The sequence below is a fragment of the Thermobia domestica genome, chromosome 13 (genome assembly GCF_964235325.1).
Source record: "Thermobia domestica chromosome 13, izTheDome1.hap1.1, whole genome shotgun sequence".
Taxonomy (NCBI): domain Eukaryota; kingdom Metazoa; phylum Arthropoda; class Insecta; order Zygentoma; family Lepismatidae; genus Thermobia; species Thermobia domestica.
This window is the reverse complement of record NC_137466.1, coordinates 96321485-96341093: the sequence shown is the minus strand read 5'-3', so window position 1 is coordinate 96341093 and position 19609 is coordinate 96321485. Positions and strand designations below refer to the sequence as shown.

The 19609-nt window shown below is 34.3% G+C and overlaps 1 protein-coding gene across 1 annotated transcript in view; it reads right to left on the bottom strand.

Moving 5' to 3' along the window:
• Window positions 1-18236, bottom strand: part of Rheb (Ras homolog enriched in brain) — a 39637-nt gene extending 21401 nt beyond the window's left edge. The window contains exons 1-3 of the mRNA XM_081736139.1: window positions 17906-18236; window positions 5384-5455; window positions 15-222 (exon numbers count right to left, since the gene is read on the bottom strand). Of these exons, the coding sequence (XP_081592265.1) occupies window positions 15-222; window positions 5384-5455; window positions 17906-17954 (329 nt within the window). The 5' untranslated portion in view covers window positions 17955-18236. The remainder of the gene's footprint in view (window positions 1-14; window positions 223-5383; window positions 5456-17905) is intronic.
• Window positions 18237-19609: the final 1373 nt, after the last annotated feature.

The window sequence follows — 19609 nt, the reverse complement described above, 5'->3', positions numbered from 1 at the left end:
GAACAACTACTTACTGTACTTTTCCTGTCATGTCTAGAAGCTTCTCGTATATTATCTGAACTACTTCAAATGATTTAGATGAAGTAATTGAATAGACCAGAACGTATCCGTGAATATCCATCGAGTACTGAGGCGGGAAAATTGAATATTCATCTTGACCTGCCGTGTCAACCAGTTTCACTTCATATTCTTGACCGCGAACTTTGACTGACTTGGTAAATGCTGTAAACAGATAAAAGTAAAATAACATTAAACGAACGATTTCCTTTAATTTTATACAATGATTGCAAGATTGTTAGATTACTTTTGCAGTATCATTTATTGACATTACCCAAATTGTAAGAAGTATTGTTTATTATTTAACTATAAAACTGAGTTGTTACGTAGACCCAACTTTCGCCAAACTTTCTCTGCATTTCTTTCTATTGTTCTCCTATCGTCCCCTATTAAATTTACATCATCAGCATATGCCATAACCTGGTGAATACCGTTCAACTCTAGGCCCTAGTTGATATCTTTGATTTCCCTTATAGCGTATTCCAGAACAAAGTTAAATAATAATGGCGACAACGCATCTCCTTGTTTCAGGCCATTTAAGACGTGAAAGCTCGTGGACAAATATTTTCCTACACGGACTTTACTTTGAGATTCATTTAAACATATCTTAATTAATCTAATTAGCTTTCTCGGTATTCCAAGTTCTGTAAGGACGTTGTATAATGTTTCTCTCCTAACCGAGTCGTACGCCTTTCTAAAATCAATAAATAGTTGATGTACCGGGGTATTGTATTCCCACTTTTTTTCGAGTATTTGGCGAATGGTAAATATTTGGTCGATAGTTGATCGATTTCGTCTAAATCCGCACTGATAATCTCCAATAATTTCATTTGCGTATGGGGTCAGTCTTGCTAACAGAATATTTGAAAGGATTTTATAGGATGTTGACAGAAGAGAAATGCCTCGATAATTATTACAGTCAGTTTTGTCGCCTTTCTTGTGAATGGAACAATGATTGATTCTTTCCACTCTTGTGGCAATTCTTCCTTGTTCCAGATAAGGAGAATGAGTTTGTGTATCTTGTTCCACAATTTTTCGCCTCCAGCTAAAATTAACTCAGCCGGAATTTCATCTACACCCGGAGATTTGTGTTTCTTTAATTTCTTTATAACGGTTTCTACTTCTATTCGGTTGGGTTCTGGAATATACGGTTCTGCGGTGTGTATCACCTTTTCTCCACGCACACTAGTTTTTGGTTGCGTGTTAAGCAAATCGTCAAAGAAATCTTTCCATCTATTTAAGATGCTATCCGTGTCAGTGATAACTGTACCGTCAGATTTCTTTAATATATAAGCACGAGGTTGATAGCCTTTCTTAAATTCGTTGATTCCCTTATACATGTCCCGAATGTTTTTATTTTTACTATTATCTTCAAGTTCCTTAATTTTAGCTTTCAGAAAATCGCGTTTCTTTGTTCTAAAAGTTTTGGAAGTTTCCCGCCTGATATCTGCGAAATTTTGTGTAGTTATTTCATTCGGATTTTGTAGCCAGCGTAATTTTGCCTGTTTTCTCTTCTCTGCTAGTTTTATGCATTCCTGGTTGAACCATGGTTTGTCCCAATTTTTCTTTTGCTGAAATGTTAATGCTATCTCTAATTTCAATCCAGGTATCCTCAACACTAGTGCCCTCCGAATCTTCTAAGGCCGAGAATCTATTCGAAACTTCAATCTGGTATTTCTCTCTTACCTGGCTCTCTTCCAATTTCTTTAAATTGAATCTCTCCGTTTTCGGACAATGAATATTACCTTTATTCAACGATAACCTCTCTCGTATTATCGCTGCTACCAGGTAGTGGTCAGTGTCACAATCAGCCCCTCTAAACGATCGGACATCAATTATGCTAGATTGCCTTCTTCTATCTACTAAAACGTGATCAATTTGATTGTTTTTCCGTCTGGTGATGTCCAAGTGTATTTATGAACGTCGCGATGTGGGAATTTTGTACTCTTCACGATTAGGTTTTTGGATGTTGCAAAATTCACGAGTCTAACACCGTTGTCATTACTTTCCTTATGCAGACTTTCGTTCCCTATAGTCGGTTTGAAAATATCCTCTCGTCCTACCTTCGCATTGAAATCCCCTAATAGAATTTTCATATGGTATCGCGGGAGTTGGTCAAATATCCGTTCCACTTCTTCGTAAAAACTGTCTTTTATATCGTCATCCTTATCTTCAGTTGGGGCATGTACATTTAAAACAATAATATCACACCACCGTCCCTTAAGAGTAATAAAGGAAAGTCTATCAGTAACAAATTCAACTCGTTTAATTGCTGGTAATATACGTTTATGAACGAAAAACCCTGTTCCTAACTGGTGATTTTTATTTCCTTCTCCGTAAAAGAATGTAAAATTTCCGGAATTCTCAGATCCATTTCCTTCCCACCTAACTTCCTGAACTCCTACTACGTCCATCCTGTATTTCTCTAACTCACTCGTTGTGGATTTTAACGCGCCTGCCCTATAAAGACTCCTAATATTCCATGTTCCAAATCTCATGTCCATTTTCTTTTGCTGAGGTCGTGCCAAGTTATCAGTCCTTGTCCGAGGCTTTTGTGAATATTTCTGAACAAGTGCTTTTTTTTTTACAGGATGAGGTTGTTAGCCCTACCCAAACCCCCAAGCTGGAGGACCACTCCTAGTCGGCTGTCCGCGACTGCTTATTCAGTATATTCGCAGCTAACCTCTATATCTAGAGTCCTTCTCCTCGATCCGCAACCTGAGGACGCGCCATGCCGTGGTGACAGGATCATACCCACCCTTCACTCTACTAAAACCGAACGTGATAGAAATTCACTACAACTTCCGGTTTCAATATTGATCTACATACAGCAAAAACGATAAGAGGTTTTCCGTAATCGATTTTGTATTCTAAGAATATGTATCATCATCTCTCTCAATCCCTATTCAAACCACAAAAATCAACCATTTCCAGTTTTAATGTTGATAGTCATAGAATAAAAACCGTACACGAGAATGGATTTTTTGTAATCAGTTAAGCATCTCAAGAATATACTCTATCTCTCTACTAAAACCGGAGATGGTAGAAATCCAACTGCAGTTTTAGTTGAGAAAATATCACGTCATACAAACCAAACCCCTTCACGAAGTGTACAAGTGACTCCGTTACTTGTACATATTGTACTTACGCTGGAGTAATCGCTCAGATCAGGGTTGGCAAAAACCATGTTTTTTATTGTAAAAAACAACAACACAAAACCCGTTTTTTTTAAAACCCGGTTTCTTTTGCTTAAACCAGATTTTTTCGGTTTAAATAATTTGCACTAGGTATTTATATCACATATGGACAGAAATAAGTTTGTTTCGCTTTGGTGTTATATGCAACAACCGGATTATGCTGGAAGTGGTCACATAAGCTTAAAGCGGTATCCAACCCGCTTCTTGGCTTACATCCGAGAAATTGTTCTCCATTCTAACTGGAAACCGGGACTAATTGGCCACAAATGCGATCATCTGCCAACTCACTCACGAAGGACTCCTGATAAAAAATACGTTGTACTGATCTTTACATACTTGTTAATATAACTGTCAAGAGGCATTTCAGAAGGGCAAAAAGATAAATAGTTGTATAAGTGAAACCATTACACAGAATTTCATATGGAAAATTTCAAAATACTGCAAAGTACAGAAGAACTAATTTAGTCCAAGTTCGTTCACTATGACTTTTATTAGTCTGTAAAAAAAAAAAAATAATAAATAAATAAATAAAATAAAATAAAATAAATAAATAAATCAGAAAGAAAAGTGAATAAAGATACGAACTAATTGAGTCCACTTTGGATCTAGTAATATAATTTATACATAAATAGATACGAAAAACACTTCTGATTTCAATAAATGCCTCTCATGGGGTTTGTATGGCTCCCCCAAAAAGTATGGCATTTCGATGTATTTTATCAATAGTAAACATTATTTAAACGAAAGAATATTTAGTATATTTCTTTGATTGCAACTGCATAACAATAATAACAAATTATTTAAAAACACAAAAGAAACAGTCATAAACTTAGACATATAAAAAAAGTTACGGGAGTAAACCGCGATAACCCACAAACGTGTGTTCATCACGATTTTACGAACACTTACACTTTAGGAACATTTTTCGTTTTTTTTTTTTTTTTTAAACCAGTTGAATTTTTTGAAGAAAGAAAAAAAAAAGCTAGTTTCAACCAAGGTTTAAACCAGCCAACAAATTATTTGGCTCAGATACATTTAAAATAGCAGATCCTTTTCTTAGGACTCTCTAATATGTTTCCTAATTCTTTCGGTATTTCGCTTTGTCACACAAATGATATTCACATGTAACTTTACTGAGCACTGAATGAGCTTCTTGGTTCGCAGTCATGATTTTTCAATGTTAATCCGAAGTTTAAGACTATATCTAATATTATTTCACTGAAACATTTCCTTTAATCTATATGTTAGCATAGGAAACAATGAGACAGTCTGAGAGATCTCTGTCTGAATTCGCTTTTATTCTTTTCGTTTTTATATAGTTAAAAGTCTGTAATTTCTTTCGTGATACAGCGTCCTAACTATTTTCTTTGTCTACAATAAAAATGTGATTAATTTTATACCTTCTTAAGCTACTAACTGAAATGTTGTAATGAAGATATTTATCCAAACATCGAACTTCGTTATATATATATATATATACAGGGTGGCCCAAAAGTAGGTATACACCCCTGCATTGATCAAGTATAACATTCTAGTTTATGAATTTATTTGTTTCGAGCTTAAGTTATAAGTAAAAGGACATTGAGAACAAATAATAAAGAAACTAGGTCTACCTGTTTAACAACAATAAGAAATGATATAAAATACAGTACGGGACTGTATACCTGCTCTAGGGCCACCCTGTATATATAAAGTGTTTTCTATATTCCCAATATGTAGATGAAAAGATCCTGATATATATTGGGTTGAGAAATAATTCGCTAGCACTTTTTCCACATTTATTTTAATACACAAACTACAACCAACTACATGAATAATATACTCTCCGTTGTTGTTTGCAACTTTCTCCCATCGTTCAGCACATCACTCTGTCCTGACGCAAAGAATTCGTCCAACCAAGCCCTCAATTCCATGTCATTACTGAACGATACACCGCGCAAAGCTCTTTAGCCTTGCACAAATATAAGAATTTCAGTAAAACAAAATATAAAAAATGTTCCTTGGCTGAGCAAGTTTCTCTATCATGTACGACATAATAATACGTTACTTTAAGTAAACCACAGAGGTTTCGCTATAAACAGTTTTATGTGTATTTTCTTAAAATATCCGTTCAACCTGAATATACTTACTATTTTCAATAGTTGGATCATACGAGTCCACAAACTGACCTTCAACGAACTGTATACTCAACGATGATTTTCCTGAAAAAAAGTAAAACAAAAATTAGTAAATTTAATCATACCCCCTCCCCCCCCAAAAAAACTAGTTGATATTAAATAATGTTTTTCCATTATTATTATTATTATTATTATTATTATTATTATTATTATTATTATTATTATCAAAATATTGATGATTTGCTCATTGTTTTACACATGAATGTACGCACAATGATCTCACTCTCTTCGTACAACCACAGCAATCCCTGTTCAGTTGTTTCCAAGTTATTACATACTGGATCAAAGTACACAAAATTACAAATAAGTTAGTTAATGCCTAAAGTATAAAAACAAGGTTTTTTCATATAGTGTACTCAATTTTAGTATCTAAATTAAGGAGTACTAGTTGGGATTTCAGAGAAGTCTAACATATAAGTAATCTTCAACTTGTATGTACAAATAATAATAATAATAATAATATAAATTATAATTCACCAGTAGTGCAACTGTTGTTCATGGATTAAAACGAATGATTGTGAAATTAATTTTTCGTGCTCTTCGACAAGTCGAACCCGGGACCACGTGCACCAAAGACACATGTATTAGCCCCTATCAACAGGGATATTGATTTGATATTCCAAGGATTTGGTTAATAGAACAAATGCGGATTTCTTTCGTATAGAAATGTTACGCTTAGTTCAATATTAAAAAGAGAGACAGAAAAAAGTGTATAGAACCGACTACGAAAAAAAAAAAAAATACATTTTCATTCATTTAAAATTTCGTGACACGATCATTAACTTAAAATTAATAGATTTAATGTTTATACATGGCCAACAGCAAAAGCAAAAAGCGCAGCGTTGTACGTAACAAGTTTATTTAGTATTTTCTGACTTCACCAGTTTTTTACTTTTTCACTTAAAGTACGACCAAATTTGAGTTCTTTTAATATTAGGTTTTGAAAAATCACGTTACTAATATACTTTTAGTAACCGTATTCACAACTACAAATCCACCATATTTACATATACAACATACTGCAACTAAAATCACGTGCTTTAAGCTAATGGAAGCCAGGCAAAGTATAGAAGCTTAGGGCTGCCAGAAATTTCCAGGGAGGAACTTAACTTAGCTATACCATTTTAAATTAGCCTCTAAAATGTATCATTATTTGGTATTTACAGCAACCAAAAGTACTGAAATGAAATGAAATCTTTAAGTTTTACGTCTCACGATTATGCCAGCTAGGCTAAAGGAGACGGTGATGATGAGAAATGAAGGAAATAGTGGAATCAAGAAACTGAAAACCCTGAGAAAACCCAAGCACATGGTATTTGTTCACCACAAAATTCACTTGGCGCAAGCTGGGATCGAACCAAGAACCCCATACACCAAAGGTGAACAATCTACCACTGAGCCACCACATGGCCCCCAATCAAAAGTAATATCAACACAAGTATTTAAACCAAACGGAACAACATTTACAATGAATTTACTAAAGTAGAACTACACACGGTATACTTCCGATTATCCACATACTTCCTTTTTTCTTTCTTTCTTTTTGCGACAATAAATCATAAGAAAATCAACAAGTCAGATTAAGTCATCCAACTATGAAAAAATGTTGTTTAAAAAGGAACTTCAATCACAAACAAAAGGTGTTTTAACAGAAAAACAAAAGGTTAAAAAAAAAGAAGTAAACTTACACAGTTGGAAGTACAGAAAAGTACGGTGTGTTAAGTCATAATTGTATATGTACAACCCCATAGTGATTACAGAAATTGTTTAAAAGCATTTGCTGTTAATTTTTGTCCTTCCTCGATCATTTTGTGTATTATCCGCGGTTGCCCAATTAATCGGATAATCGGGAGTTTACTGTATATTTCTTGAAGCAACCCTCTTCTATATTTACACACTGATAATTCCTTCAGGACAGCATCAGTATAAAGATTTTTCAGTACTTGGGAATCAGGATTAGACTCGCAAATTTATTGCTGGAACACTGATCTCACAAACAATCCTTTAAAAGCCTAAAAATGAGAATTGTTTGCTATCATAGCAGTCATTCAGCTCCAAAAATGTAATTTAACTAGAGATGCAAAAAAGCCGGCTTTTTTGAATCGATGGTTTTTTTTCACATAAAAAGCCGGCTTTTTTGTAAAAAAAACGAGAATTTTGGAAATTTTGGCTTTTTTCATTTTCATGATTTTTCTATCTAAATAGCTTTCTTATAGTATATTCTATACTTAGATAAGAATTCCATGACCTAAATGCCATATTTCGCTCTAAACTTCACCATCAAGATGGATGGAGCACATGTTTTACGAATTAAAGCTAATATGAAGAATGTAGTATTTGAGGGCAATTTTAGAGGCTATTTAACTTTATTTTAACTTTTGAGTTATCGATATTTTTTCTTCTCGGTATCATTTCAGTTTGTCGTCTGTTTCATTTCTATTAAACTTACGTTTTTCTATATATCCGTCAAAGCGTACGTTTTTCAATATATCCGTCTAACCGTACTTCCACATTTCTGTTATACTGTAGCTGTGCAACGATTTAGCAATAATTTTCCGGATACAACCTTGAATACTAATTTATACAAATAATCAGTAGCGGATTTAGAAACGTACTTTGGGACGGGTTTCTCTGATTGTTTCATTTTCTAAAATCTCCTAATTTTATTTGGGATAAGCTTGAAGTTTATGAGTACAGGCATAATTAATACTGTATTTCGTTTCGTTTATATATTTAGCGATAATCTTCCGGATACAACCTTGAAGATCATTTTATACTGAGAATCAGTGGCGGATTTAGAAAAGTATTTTGGGAGGGTTTTTTCTTACTAATGTTTAGTTTTCTAAACATTCGTAATTTTTATTTGACGGCAGCTTAAAGTTTATGAGTAAACGCATAACTAATAGATATTTCGTTTGTTTTAGACATTCCGTAATTTTGGGGAACAGGCTTCAGTCCGAAAGAGCGCCCCCCCCCCCTAACCCTCGCAAAACCGTCACTGCTGGTAATTAGTAATAATAACGATTTAAAAACAATAAGAAATGAAGTCAGCCAACTCACAGTACACGCACTATTTCTACTTCATAGATGGAATGAAGAAAAGTTTTGTCAGAATGGTCAAATGCTGAATTGAATTCCGGACTTCTCGATAGAAGCGCAAAAGCTCCAATCAATCATGTTTGTTGCGCAGTTGTATTTATCTTAACTTAAATATATTCCGTAGTCCTTTTTTTGTGTGTGTTGGTGGGGTGGGGAGAGTTCCATAATGATATGAAGGGTGTGAGCCAAGAACATGGTAACTAACAAATTTTCAATTGTTGAGCAGCACCACATAGGCAGCAACGCATACCGCTTCGTTTAATCCCTCATGTATAGACTTATGTGAAAAAGCAGCTTTCCGACTTTCAAAATGGATTGTGCAGCAGAAAATTTCTAATTTCTTAAAATAGTAAAATTATGGGTTACCATGTTCTTATTTCACACCCTTCATGTTCAATCCCTCTTGTTAAAAATACAGAAAACTTGAAGACTGAATAAACCGTGATGGTGCTTATATAAAACTGTAGAATTTCAAGAATATACAAAACCAAAAACTCTAGGTGTGCAGCCTTTAAGTGTATCATATAAATCTAAGTATTTTTCTTATGTTTTATTTTAATTTTATTTTGTTCCAAAAAGAGGGTATGGAATATTTTGAAGTAAAAATACTACATAGAATTTTGCTACTTATTTGAGTATTTTTTTTAAAAGAAGTATTTACTTTTAGGGTTGGCTGGTTTACACCAGCTGTTTTTCTTCTTTTTTAAAAAACAAAACTGGTTTAAACCGAAAAAAATAAAAGGTACGAAAAATGCGAATCGTGTGAACTTCATGGTGATGTTTCCATACATCAAACCATCTGCATTAGTTTTATTTCCTTTTCACCTTTTAATCAAGGTGTCCCATGTTCAATTCTCGGTCGAACCACAACCCTTCTTTCATGCGTAAACAAAGTAGCGGTTCGGATGTCACTTTAACCGAAAGTCTTCTCCTTGATAACCTCGGTATTAAGGATGTTAAGCCTGAACATACGAAACGAAACTAAATTGTATATTTCTGCATGCCTGAATGCCTGTTGTTTTATAAAGAAGCCAAGGTTGCTTAAATATATTGATATAAATGGACAAAATTTATCGATTGCCTACGTAGCTTCCAACATTAGCTTGGATTGGACTTTCAATGATATGTACGCACTAAATTTGTAATTTAATTCCTCAGTTTTAGCGTACTGATTATGATACGTTGACCTTTAAATTTTACATGCAAAGCAATAACAGGATTTTTTTCGTTATTGTTTTACATTTAGAGTAATGACGGGATTTTCCCGATGGCTAGGGCGGGAGTTTCTCAATTTAAGAAATTTACTGACCGGACTTCTTTAAGCTTATGTGACCTCTTCCAGCATAACCCCGTTGTTGCATAATAACACCAAGGCGAAACAAACTTATGTCTGTGAATATGTAATATAAATACATAAAGCAAAATATCTAAACCCAAAAAAACCTGGTTTAAACCAAAAAAAGCCTAGTTTAAACTCCCCCGAAAAAAAACGGGTTTTTGGCATTTTCAAAAACAACCATGGCTCTTGCCAACCCTGCTTACTTTTGTATGTAGGAGGTTAAAAAAAAATTATTATATATATAGGTTAATCCTTCGGAATTCATAATGTAAATATGTTGAGAAGTAAAACTGTTTGAAATATCTTTTCGAAATTCATGGTTTATTTTCGAGGTTTTATATTATTATCGGCATCAACCACTAATTAAATGACTTTTTGTGTTGTAGAGAAGCGAAACAAAATCTGGTTTATCAATTTAAAGCAGAATTTTCAAAAAAGCCCAAAATTTCCCAAGCAAAAAAGCGAAGCAGAAAAAACCGAGTTTTTTTTTAAAAAAGCCGGTTTTTTTCCGAGCCCTTGCATCTCTAAATTTAACTAACTCCATTACGCAGAACCACTCGGGAATGCACATTTTCATAAAGACTTATGCTCGAAATCAAAGCTTCTTAAAAATGGTTTCTGTTCCATGCTAGCAGAGATCAGGTGCACTATATGCTAAATGTTTGCGAAACAACAACTGTCATTGGGACTCATCCCTGAAATGTTTCAAAAAATTATACATTTTAACGCAAAAATCACCTGTTCAACCTAGGGGTTTGAATGTTGAGTATAACAGATTTTCCTCCTATTCTATATTATATAGAATTACCCACTACTTCATTACTTTACAGAATTGACAGGCTTCCTCCTTTTTAAAAATCGAAATATAAGCGAACATGAAATGCGGAAGGGGCTTCATAAATTTCCCTGTGCGACTATTTAAAAAAAAAAAAAAAAAACGATTAATCCATTTTAAAGTTTAGTTCAATGTCTCACTTTTATGCATCGGGGATAAGGAAGACAGTGAAAAATGGTAAGATGAATTATAATAGTGTCATGGCGAAAGTGGGAAGAAACGGGAAAAACCCGAGAAAATCCATGCACACACTGTTTGCCCACAACAAAGCCCACTTGGCCGGAGCTGGGATTAAACCAGGAACCCGCGCCAGAAGTGAGCCACCGTGGGCCCAAAAGGGAATTCCGTATTTTAATGTGTAAAATAGAACATGAATGCTTACAAAGTATTTTAAGTAGGAATGTGTCTTTAAATATATATACAAAATTTAATAAAACGCAATTTTACTCAATAAAACCCACTGGGCTGGGAACCCTGATTATTCTTCAAATATACATCTATACTATCATATAATGTTCATCTGTCTGTAATGAAAAATAATATATATATATATAGGTGTACACATATGTCCCTGGCTATCTCCTATATTTGATACCAAATTTTCAATGTGAATCAGGAATGGAGGGAAATCAGTGTCTCACTTTTCCCTTATTATTGTTTCATATAATCCCGTTTTTAGCTATTCACTTTGATTTTAGAACTTAGGGGAGGGGGAAATGAAAAAAAATAAATAGAACATAATAACTCTTGAACCACCCAACCGATCTTGATCAAATTTTCAATGTAGTTGAGGATCGGGACTGGGATGATTTTTATCATTTCACTTTGACGGAGCAACGTAGGGAAGGATAGGAGGGGAAGCTATACAAAAATCAATAAATATAAAAATAAGAGTATGTTCGTGAATTAATAACTCTTGAGCCATCCAATCGATCTCAATCAAATTTTCAACTTACATGAAGTTCGAAGCTGGGAAATCTTTTATCATCACATTTTGACTTTCAATGGTGCAAAAAAAGTCCGGGAACTTGAAAGTTTAATGTTGAACGCGTTTAAGTGAACGCTTGTTTAAACTTCGTTGGTACACATGGCTGTGAACCACCGCGAAGTCCAAGTTAGTTCACTACGACTTTTATTAGCTCAAGTTAAAGAAATACGACGACTTAATTTGCAGACCAGTAAAAAAAGTGAATAAAGAATAATTATTTGAGTCCACTTTGACTGTGACCCATTTATACATAAATAGATAACAAAGATACTTCTGATTTCAGCAGGGTTTGAAAAAACCCGGACTTTTTTGAAAAAGCCCAATCCACCTGGGCCCATGTGTTTTTTTTTTGGGGGGGGGGTATTTTCAGGTTTAATTGTTTTTTTTTTTTTTTCGAAATATTTCAATGTTTTTGGGGTAAAAGTGTTAAAATGTGATTTATATTTCAAGATTATCATTGTTACAACTTGTCACAATTGTCACAACAATTTTCTATTCAGTACAGTTTCGAAAAAATGGCCATCATTTTGAATTTTTACGTTGGATCGCTGCCAAAGTACATACAGCTAATTTACAGTATCTCGTGCTTCTACTCTGAACATGTCAACTTAAAAGACCAAAAATTGCACCTTGTAGTGTGGATATAGGCTATTTTGAAAAAAAGAATGGCCGCCATTTTGAAATTTTACGTTGGTATGCAGCCAAAATCTATACAGGAAATTTAGTGTATCTCGTGCTTGTACCCTGAAAATTTAAACTTAAAAGACCGAAAGTGATACCCTGTAATATGTGTGGTACAGACAGACGAAAGAACAAATGTAGATCGAATCATCCCAGGAGCCTCAGTGACGTTCGCCAAATATGAACACAAAATATATTAATTTGTTTCAAAATGTCTTATACGACATAAATATTTTCCAGTGTAAAATAAATAGTTTTATTGTAGTAGTCATGGGCGGCGATTATGGGAGCAAAGGGGGCAGTTGCCCCCCACTTTTTTTGAAATTACACATTAACGTATATAGTTTCATTTGGAAATATAAAGTTTTGTATGTATTATTGGTTCATAGAATAAAAATGGTGCCATAAAATATTTGTCGTTCCATGAGTACGTATTGGTTGTCTTCCTGTGGAATTAAGAAAGCTACAGGAATTGCGTTTGAATTGCCACTAAAAATGGCCCAAAAATTAACCTATTGGAGCACCACAATTCGAGCGTAATTTCATTTCTTCTTGCAAGGGCTCGATATGTTAGTCAGCCGCTCTGGAACTAATGGATATAACATTTCGCAAGAAAAGAAGTCCTTCACAAGTTATTCTTTAACTGCACAAAAATCGATAGTTCCTAAAATGTATTTTCTTCTTTCTAATAATAAGGAATATTTTGATTTGATTTTTTTTCAGTTTAACATCCTGTTCAGCAGCGGAGTTATATGAGACGTGGACTTAATGGTCAACATGGAGTCCGAACCACGGAGCTTCCCCCGGGAATCGAGCCCGGGTCTCCCACGTCAAAGGCGTGTACGCTAATCGCTTAGCCACGAAGGAGCTCAGTAAGGAATATTAATTTTGCAGTGTAATATACAAGTTTAGGGGTGTATATATACAGTTTTGTATATACAGATAAAATTTAGTAAATTCAGCATAATTCTAGGTTTTAGGATTATTTTGTAAAACCGAAATGTGGAGTGACTAAGTATTGCTGAGCTTCGATATATTCCAAGAAAGTGAAAACTGTACTTAATGTCAGCGAACATGTTTCGGGAAGCTGCTAAAGTATTTCTTTAAATGTCGTAGCATATACTTGTAGTATTCACTGTCATTCTAAGAGTAATAACACATATAATAGCATGCGTGGAATTAAAAATATAAGTTGTTCATTAATTTCCAGTTTCAATATAACTTTTGCAAAATAAGCCTCATTATCCATTACTATGATTATTTGATTGATATTATCCTTTCTGTTTATTTGTTTTGCAAATTTGTTATTAAATAGGCCCCTAATCTTATCACTTATCACACAATTTTCCAGACAGATATTCATGAGCAAGGAATCAAATCCCTTCTTACACCTTCGTTGTTTAAGAGTACAAAGGGCTAGTATCTACTTGCGTTGCTCTTGTCAATTTACCTAATAAAATATGAAACAAGATATACGGTATTTTAATTGAAAAACACAGTATCCTAATAGTTATACAACCTTTCCTCAAAGTGTTACAAGCAACCAGGAAAACTAATATTGATATCAAATATTCAGATCATGTCTTACCCCCCCCCCCCCTACTTTTAACGTCCAACTGCCGCCACGGTTGGAGTTCACTTCTGATACTTTGTGCATTCAATTACGGGAATCTCCCGAGCACTTGTTGCAAGAGGCTCTTTCCAGAAAATTAATTTAAAACAATTAACACAAACATAATTCATATTTTACAAAAAGTAAATGTCTTAAATGAAATTCAATATCTTCCAGCGTAAAATAGCTATATGTACAATAACACATGTGTTATTGTTGAATTATTCAGTTGCAACGCTATGTCCGTTGAATTGCGGGTATTTCCCGAGCACTTCTTTCGCGGTTTTTTTTTTCTTTCTTCGAAAATGCAGCTTTTTCTTGGTGTATATCGAAACTTCCACTATTAAGGAAGTTTGAATTCAGCATTTGAAATATTAAGAGCTACGGTACGTAATATTCGGAACTCCGAGCATTAAGTTTCTTAAATTTGACAAGAATTTTTACTCTATTGCTAGTGTTGATTGTGCAGAATGCTTATTTGAAGAGTAGCAACACATAACTGAACTAAACTGTTGTTGAAAATCAAATTTTGCTGAAGAATACTTGTGTTACCATCAAAGGTAATAAAACAATAATACCAGGGTGGAAAAAAATCATGATTTTTTTCAAAAAAATCATTTTTGTTGATTTTTTTGATTTAAATCGATTTTTTTGATTTAAATCAAATCTTTTTCTTCGTATAATACAAGTCGCGAACTGAAGAAAAAACATTATGAATTAGTATTAAATGTTAATTATGTCATTTAAGTGAAAGTATTGGGTTTTAATTTTGAATTAATTCCCAATCGTTAACCTGTTTCAATCCCCAACAGTGTTTCTTAAGCATAAAGAAAAAGTACAGCAATGTATATCAACATGACACTTTTCTTTTCACGAAAGTTACTGATATTTGGCAAGGGCATATTTTTAAACAATTGGAACTAGCTAGCGGCACGAAATACATATAAAGTAAATAAATTTCGCCTAAAATTAACTCACTCTATGACTTATGGAACCCGGAGGTTCAATGCCATGTTCACAAAAGCTCTCCACTAACTTCTATCCTTAGTTAACTGGATCCAGTTTTTACTTTGTGTTCCTATTTCTGCGAGATGCAGCTTAATATTGTCCTCATATCTGCGCCTAGGCCTTCCTAATGGTCGTTTCCCGATTGAACTTCCAGTTAAAACTTTGAAAGCGTTCCTACTTTCTTCCATTCTCGCTACATGTCCTGCCCACCTGAGCCTCCAAGATTTGATGACCCTAACAATATTTGGTGAATGGTATAAATTATGCAGTTCCTCATCATGAAGTTTTCGCCATTCCTCATTTCCGTTCCTTTTGGTTCCGAATATTCGTTTCAGGATTTTATTCTCAATTACTTTCAGTCTGCGTTCTTCCCTCAGCGTAAGCGACCATGTTTCACAACCATATAGCACAACAGCCATAATTATCGTTTTATATATTTTAAAGCTTCTAATTCCTCGACACAATTCGCGACGATAAGAGATTTTGAACTCAATAATAACACGAATTCTCTGCAGGAATTCCAAAATAAAAAAATCAAAATGATCAGTTCCAGAAGAAGAAACACTTGTAATTGTTAAAAATATGCTTTATGTGACGTGAAAAACAGTTCAAATACGAGTTGTCCGTGCATTTAAGACATCTATACATAACAGGCACGTTTTATACTTTTCTGTTGGCTATTTTATTTCTTCTGACATTTTTTCCTGCACAGGCGCGGCAAATTTTCTGCGATCACATCGCAGATCGCGGCATGTTCTGCAATGGGGTCAAGTATCCACTTTATCAAAAGTATTATTCGATATTTTAACGCGCCAAAATGTGTCGTATTACGATCCCGAGGAACTTCTATGTATTTAATGCATAAATTTCGCCCATTTTTTTTTTGGGGGGGGGGTTCGGAGAGGGGATCGGACCCCTCTAAATATGCCCCTATTATCTGGAAACAAACTAATAGACGTGGACACAAAAGAGTTTTCATCTTAAATGTCCATGGTGATTTCCCCGTTGGAATAGAAATTTTAAAACCCTGTGTTACAAAGAGAAGAAAGCAGGGTTCACCCGTAACCTGTTCAAACGGGATTTTCCCTGATCGTTCCCTACATGATACTCGTTTTCATACTGTGCTTACATACATTTGAGTCTCATTGTATTATGATTATTATCTTCCATAATCGAAACAACAGAAGAGAAACGGGATTTTACTTACTTTCACCTTAAATTAATTCATTTCGGAATTTGATTTAAATCAACGATTTTTATTTAAAAAATCAAGTGATTTAAATCTTGATTAAAATCGTGATTTAAATCAGACTGATTTAAATCAATCCACCCTGAATAATACTAATAGTTTTACTAATGCACTACATATTTACTCGTAGTGCCGGCACCTATGGCCTTAAACCCGATGAGGGATAACGTCCCTCGGCATCGCCGAGTCAGCGAGCACACTTTTCACGGAAAGTATTTTCTAAAATATAAAATTGCATGTCTTACTTCAAACAGGCTATAAGCATAATCTATACATTAATTTGTTCTATAATTACCTCAAGCTAAGTTTTTTAAAAATTATTTTTTTTAAATTCATTCAGTGCATTCAGAAGTTTATAAAAGTATTATGTTGTTGTATACCTTAATGTGAAAGCATCTAATTCGCCCAGGAAAGTCCAAAATCTGATAAAAATAACTTTCAATGTAATTACTTTAGTCGTACCAAAAATATACTAACAAAAAGCTCAAAAACCCTGGATTTCCCTAAATGCTTTTTTGGGGTTTGTATGAACTCCCGGAATAAAGTACGGTATTTCGATGTATTTTATCAATAGTAATTATTATTAAAACGAAACAATATTTAGAATTTTTTTGATTGCAATTGCATAACAATAATAATAAACTATAAAATAATCACAAAAGAAACGTTCCAAAACTTATTTAAAAAAGTTGCTTTTGTAGTATAATCTATTTGAGAAATTAAAGGGGAATTTAGGTCTGAATCTAATACCAATAACATGCGGGAGTGATACGTGATAACCAACAAATGTGTGTTCAACAAAATTTTACGAGCACTTACACTTTTACGAACATTTTTCGTTTTTTGGTTTAAACCAGTTGGTTTTTTCGAAAAAAAAAAACAACTGTTTTAAACCAGCCAACCCTGATTTTTAACTGCCTCTACATGCTCAGACTCTCTTCTACACTCTCTGGTAAATACCGAACAATAATCCCCCGCGCAATAACACCTAGAAAAAGTAGGAACTCGTATTGCGTAAAATGGCATTTACTCCTCAAATATTTACAACAGATCCCCTAAATTGTATACTAAGTGGACTCAATATCAAGTTTGTTACTAGAAATATGTCAAAATTCGAATGGTGGTGAATTGTTCCATAGCATACATTAGCTATAAAATAGAACCAAATTATAGAATCAGAATTAACACATGAATTCTATAAAATAAAATTTTCAAAAAAAAAAAAAAAAAAATGGCATTGGGAATGACTGCCAGGCAAACGAGAAAAGGAGAAAGTGTCTATAAAATGACCAAGTCCCTTCGAAACAAAAATTGTTCATTCCTTTTGATCGTATGTAAATTCATTTGCGTAAGCCTATACCTCTGGAGTTTTTCATTTTAATAAAATGCGACTAATTTCATCTACCCCATTAACATTCCTCGTGTCACTGTATCTATTTATTGCGATTAACCGTCTCACTCATTGTAATATTCAACATAAGTCATAGTCAATGAAAGCTTGGTCCGAGGGGTTAGAATGTTATGTTTACATTAAGACCAAATGGAGGAGGGGGAAAAGTATATGAACCATTACATGTGGGCAACAGCTACGCATTTATGTCAACAATTGATCAAGGTCATTTGTCATACAAAACGAATAAAGTAATCATTCACCTATACATACCTACAGACCTATAACCCATAATAGCAATCTTTCTCTGCTTGGGTGGCATCTTGCTATATTATCAATATTAAACAACAGGTCATCACTTAATTACCAACTCACTATGCAGTTCTACCAGCAGTCAGACGTGCTCTTTCAGATACTATCACTATAGAATATTTCGTATTCAAAAATTGAAAGCTTCTGAAATATCTTCACGTTTTTAGTTTTCTGCACATATTTTCCTTGCTCACTATAATAGCAACATCGTATGTAATTTGATCCAACGACACAAATGAGATGAACTTGATTTATTTTTCTACGCAGAACTGCAAAATCTGCTACTAGATGTCTCTGAAGGTGAGGTATTAAAATCTTTCGATTCCTTGCGTTGCGGTCCACGATTGTAAATTAGACAAGTAGAGAAAAAAATCACAAGGGCCCCATACCGTACCAGCATCAGCAAAATTTAGGAAGCATCAAACAAAGCAAGACAATATGTAATACTACTACCGTAAACTAATAGGCAAATTTTGCTACGCGTTAACGGAATTCTCTACAGAATTAATCCTCGAGTCTAGCTCGGATATTACGTATCACCCACACCAACGTGGCGCAATACGTGATTTATCAGCGAGAATCGGCAAATTCTTCGTAATTGCTTCTTCAAATTACGACTTGCGCAGCGGTGTCAAAAGTTTACGAAGACTGGTATGGAATACAGTTGAGTTTTTGAGTTTAACGTCCCTTTCAGCAGCGAGGCTATATGAGATAGGACTTACTGATTAATGTGGAATCAGAACCATGTACGCTCCCGCCGGAATCGAAGCCGGGTTTTCCACGCCAAACCGCTTAGCTACGAATGAGGTCTGATATGGAATAAAATGTATTAATAGAGTCTAAGATACACTCTCCGGTTGAAGGTAGAGGTTTTCGATGTATCAATCGTCGTAAAATATAGAGCATAACGCAATGTTAAATATAAAATAATCAATCATAACTATATTAATATTATTGCAAATTAAATGCAGATTTTGCGTTTCATTAAAGTTCGTTTCCAGTGGAATCAAGAAGAACGCAATTATGAATGAAAATGGCCAACTCAACTATCTCCATTTGATCCGAAAATTCCTAATTGCGAGTAAAATCGACGTAGACATGGTTATGTTCATGCCTTTGCAAATGTTGCGAAAATCAACGCATCGCACGAGATATGGAACGAGCAATTGCGAGTCATAGGGCCTTATGAATAGTCGTTTTAAAATGATTACCGTCATACTAAAGGCCTGACTACCACAGGAAACATATGTTAATCAAACTATTTAGTATGGCTCTAAATATGCGTCAGACGACACTACCTAAGACATAGAGAGATTATTTATCGGCAATTAAAAGACATTTTTCCATTCCATTGATACAACGTTGTATGGAATGAAGTCATGTGCAGACCTAGAATGGCCCTCGCGGCCCAGACAGCTATATACCAAAAGGTGGGGCAAATGTAAATTTTAATAGAGAATGTCAGGAGGAAGATAAAATATGTGGAAAATACGTGCGACAACTAAGGCTAGTTTTAGACGGAAGCATTTATCGTGGCATTTCTCGTAGCAGATGTGCTGCCAAAAATATAAATTTAATATTCGATGGCATCGAAAGTATATGGTTATTTTACACGGTAGAATTTTCATAAGCATCTTATCGTGATATAGAAAACAAATCTCTGGA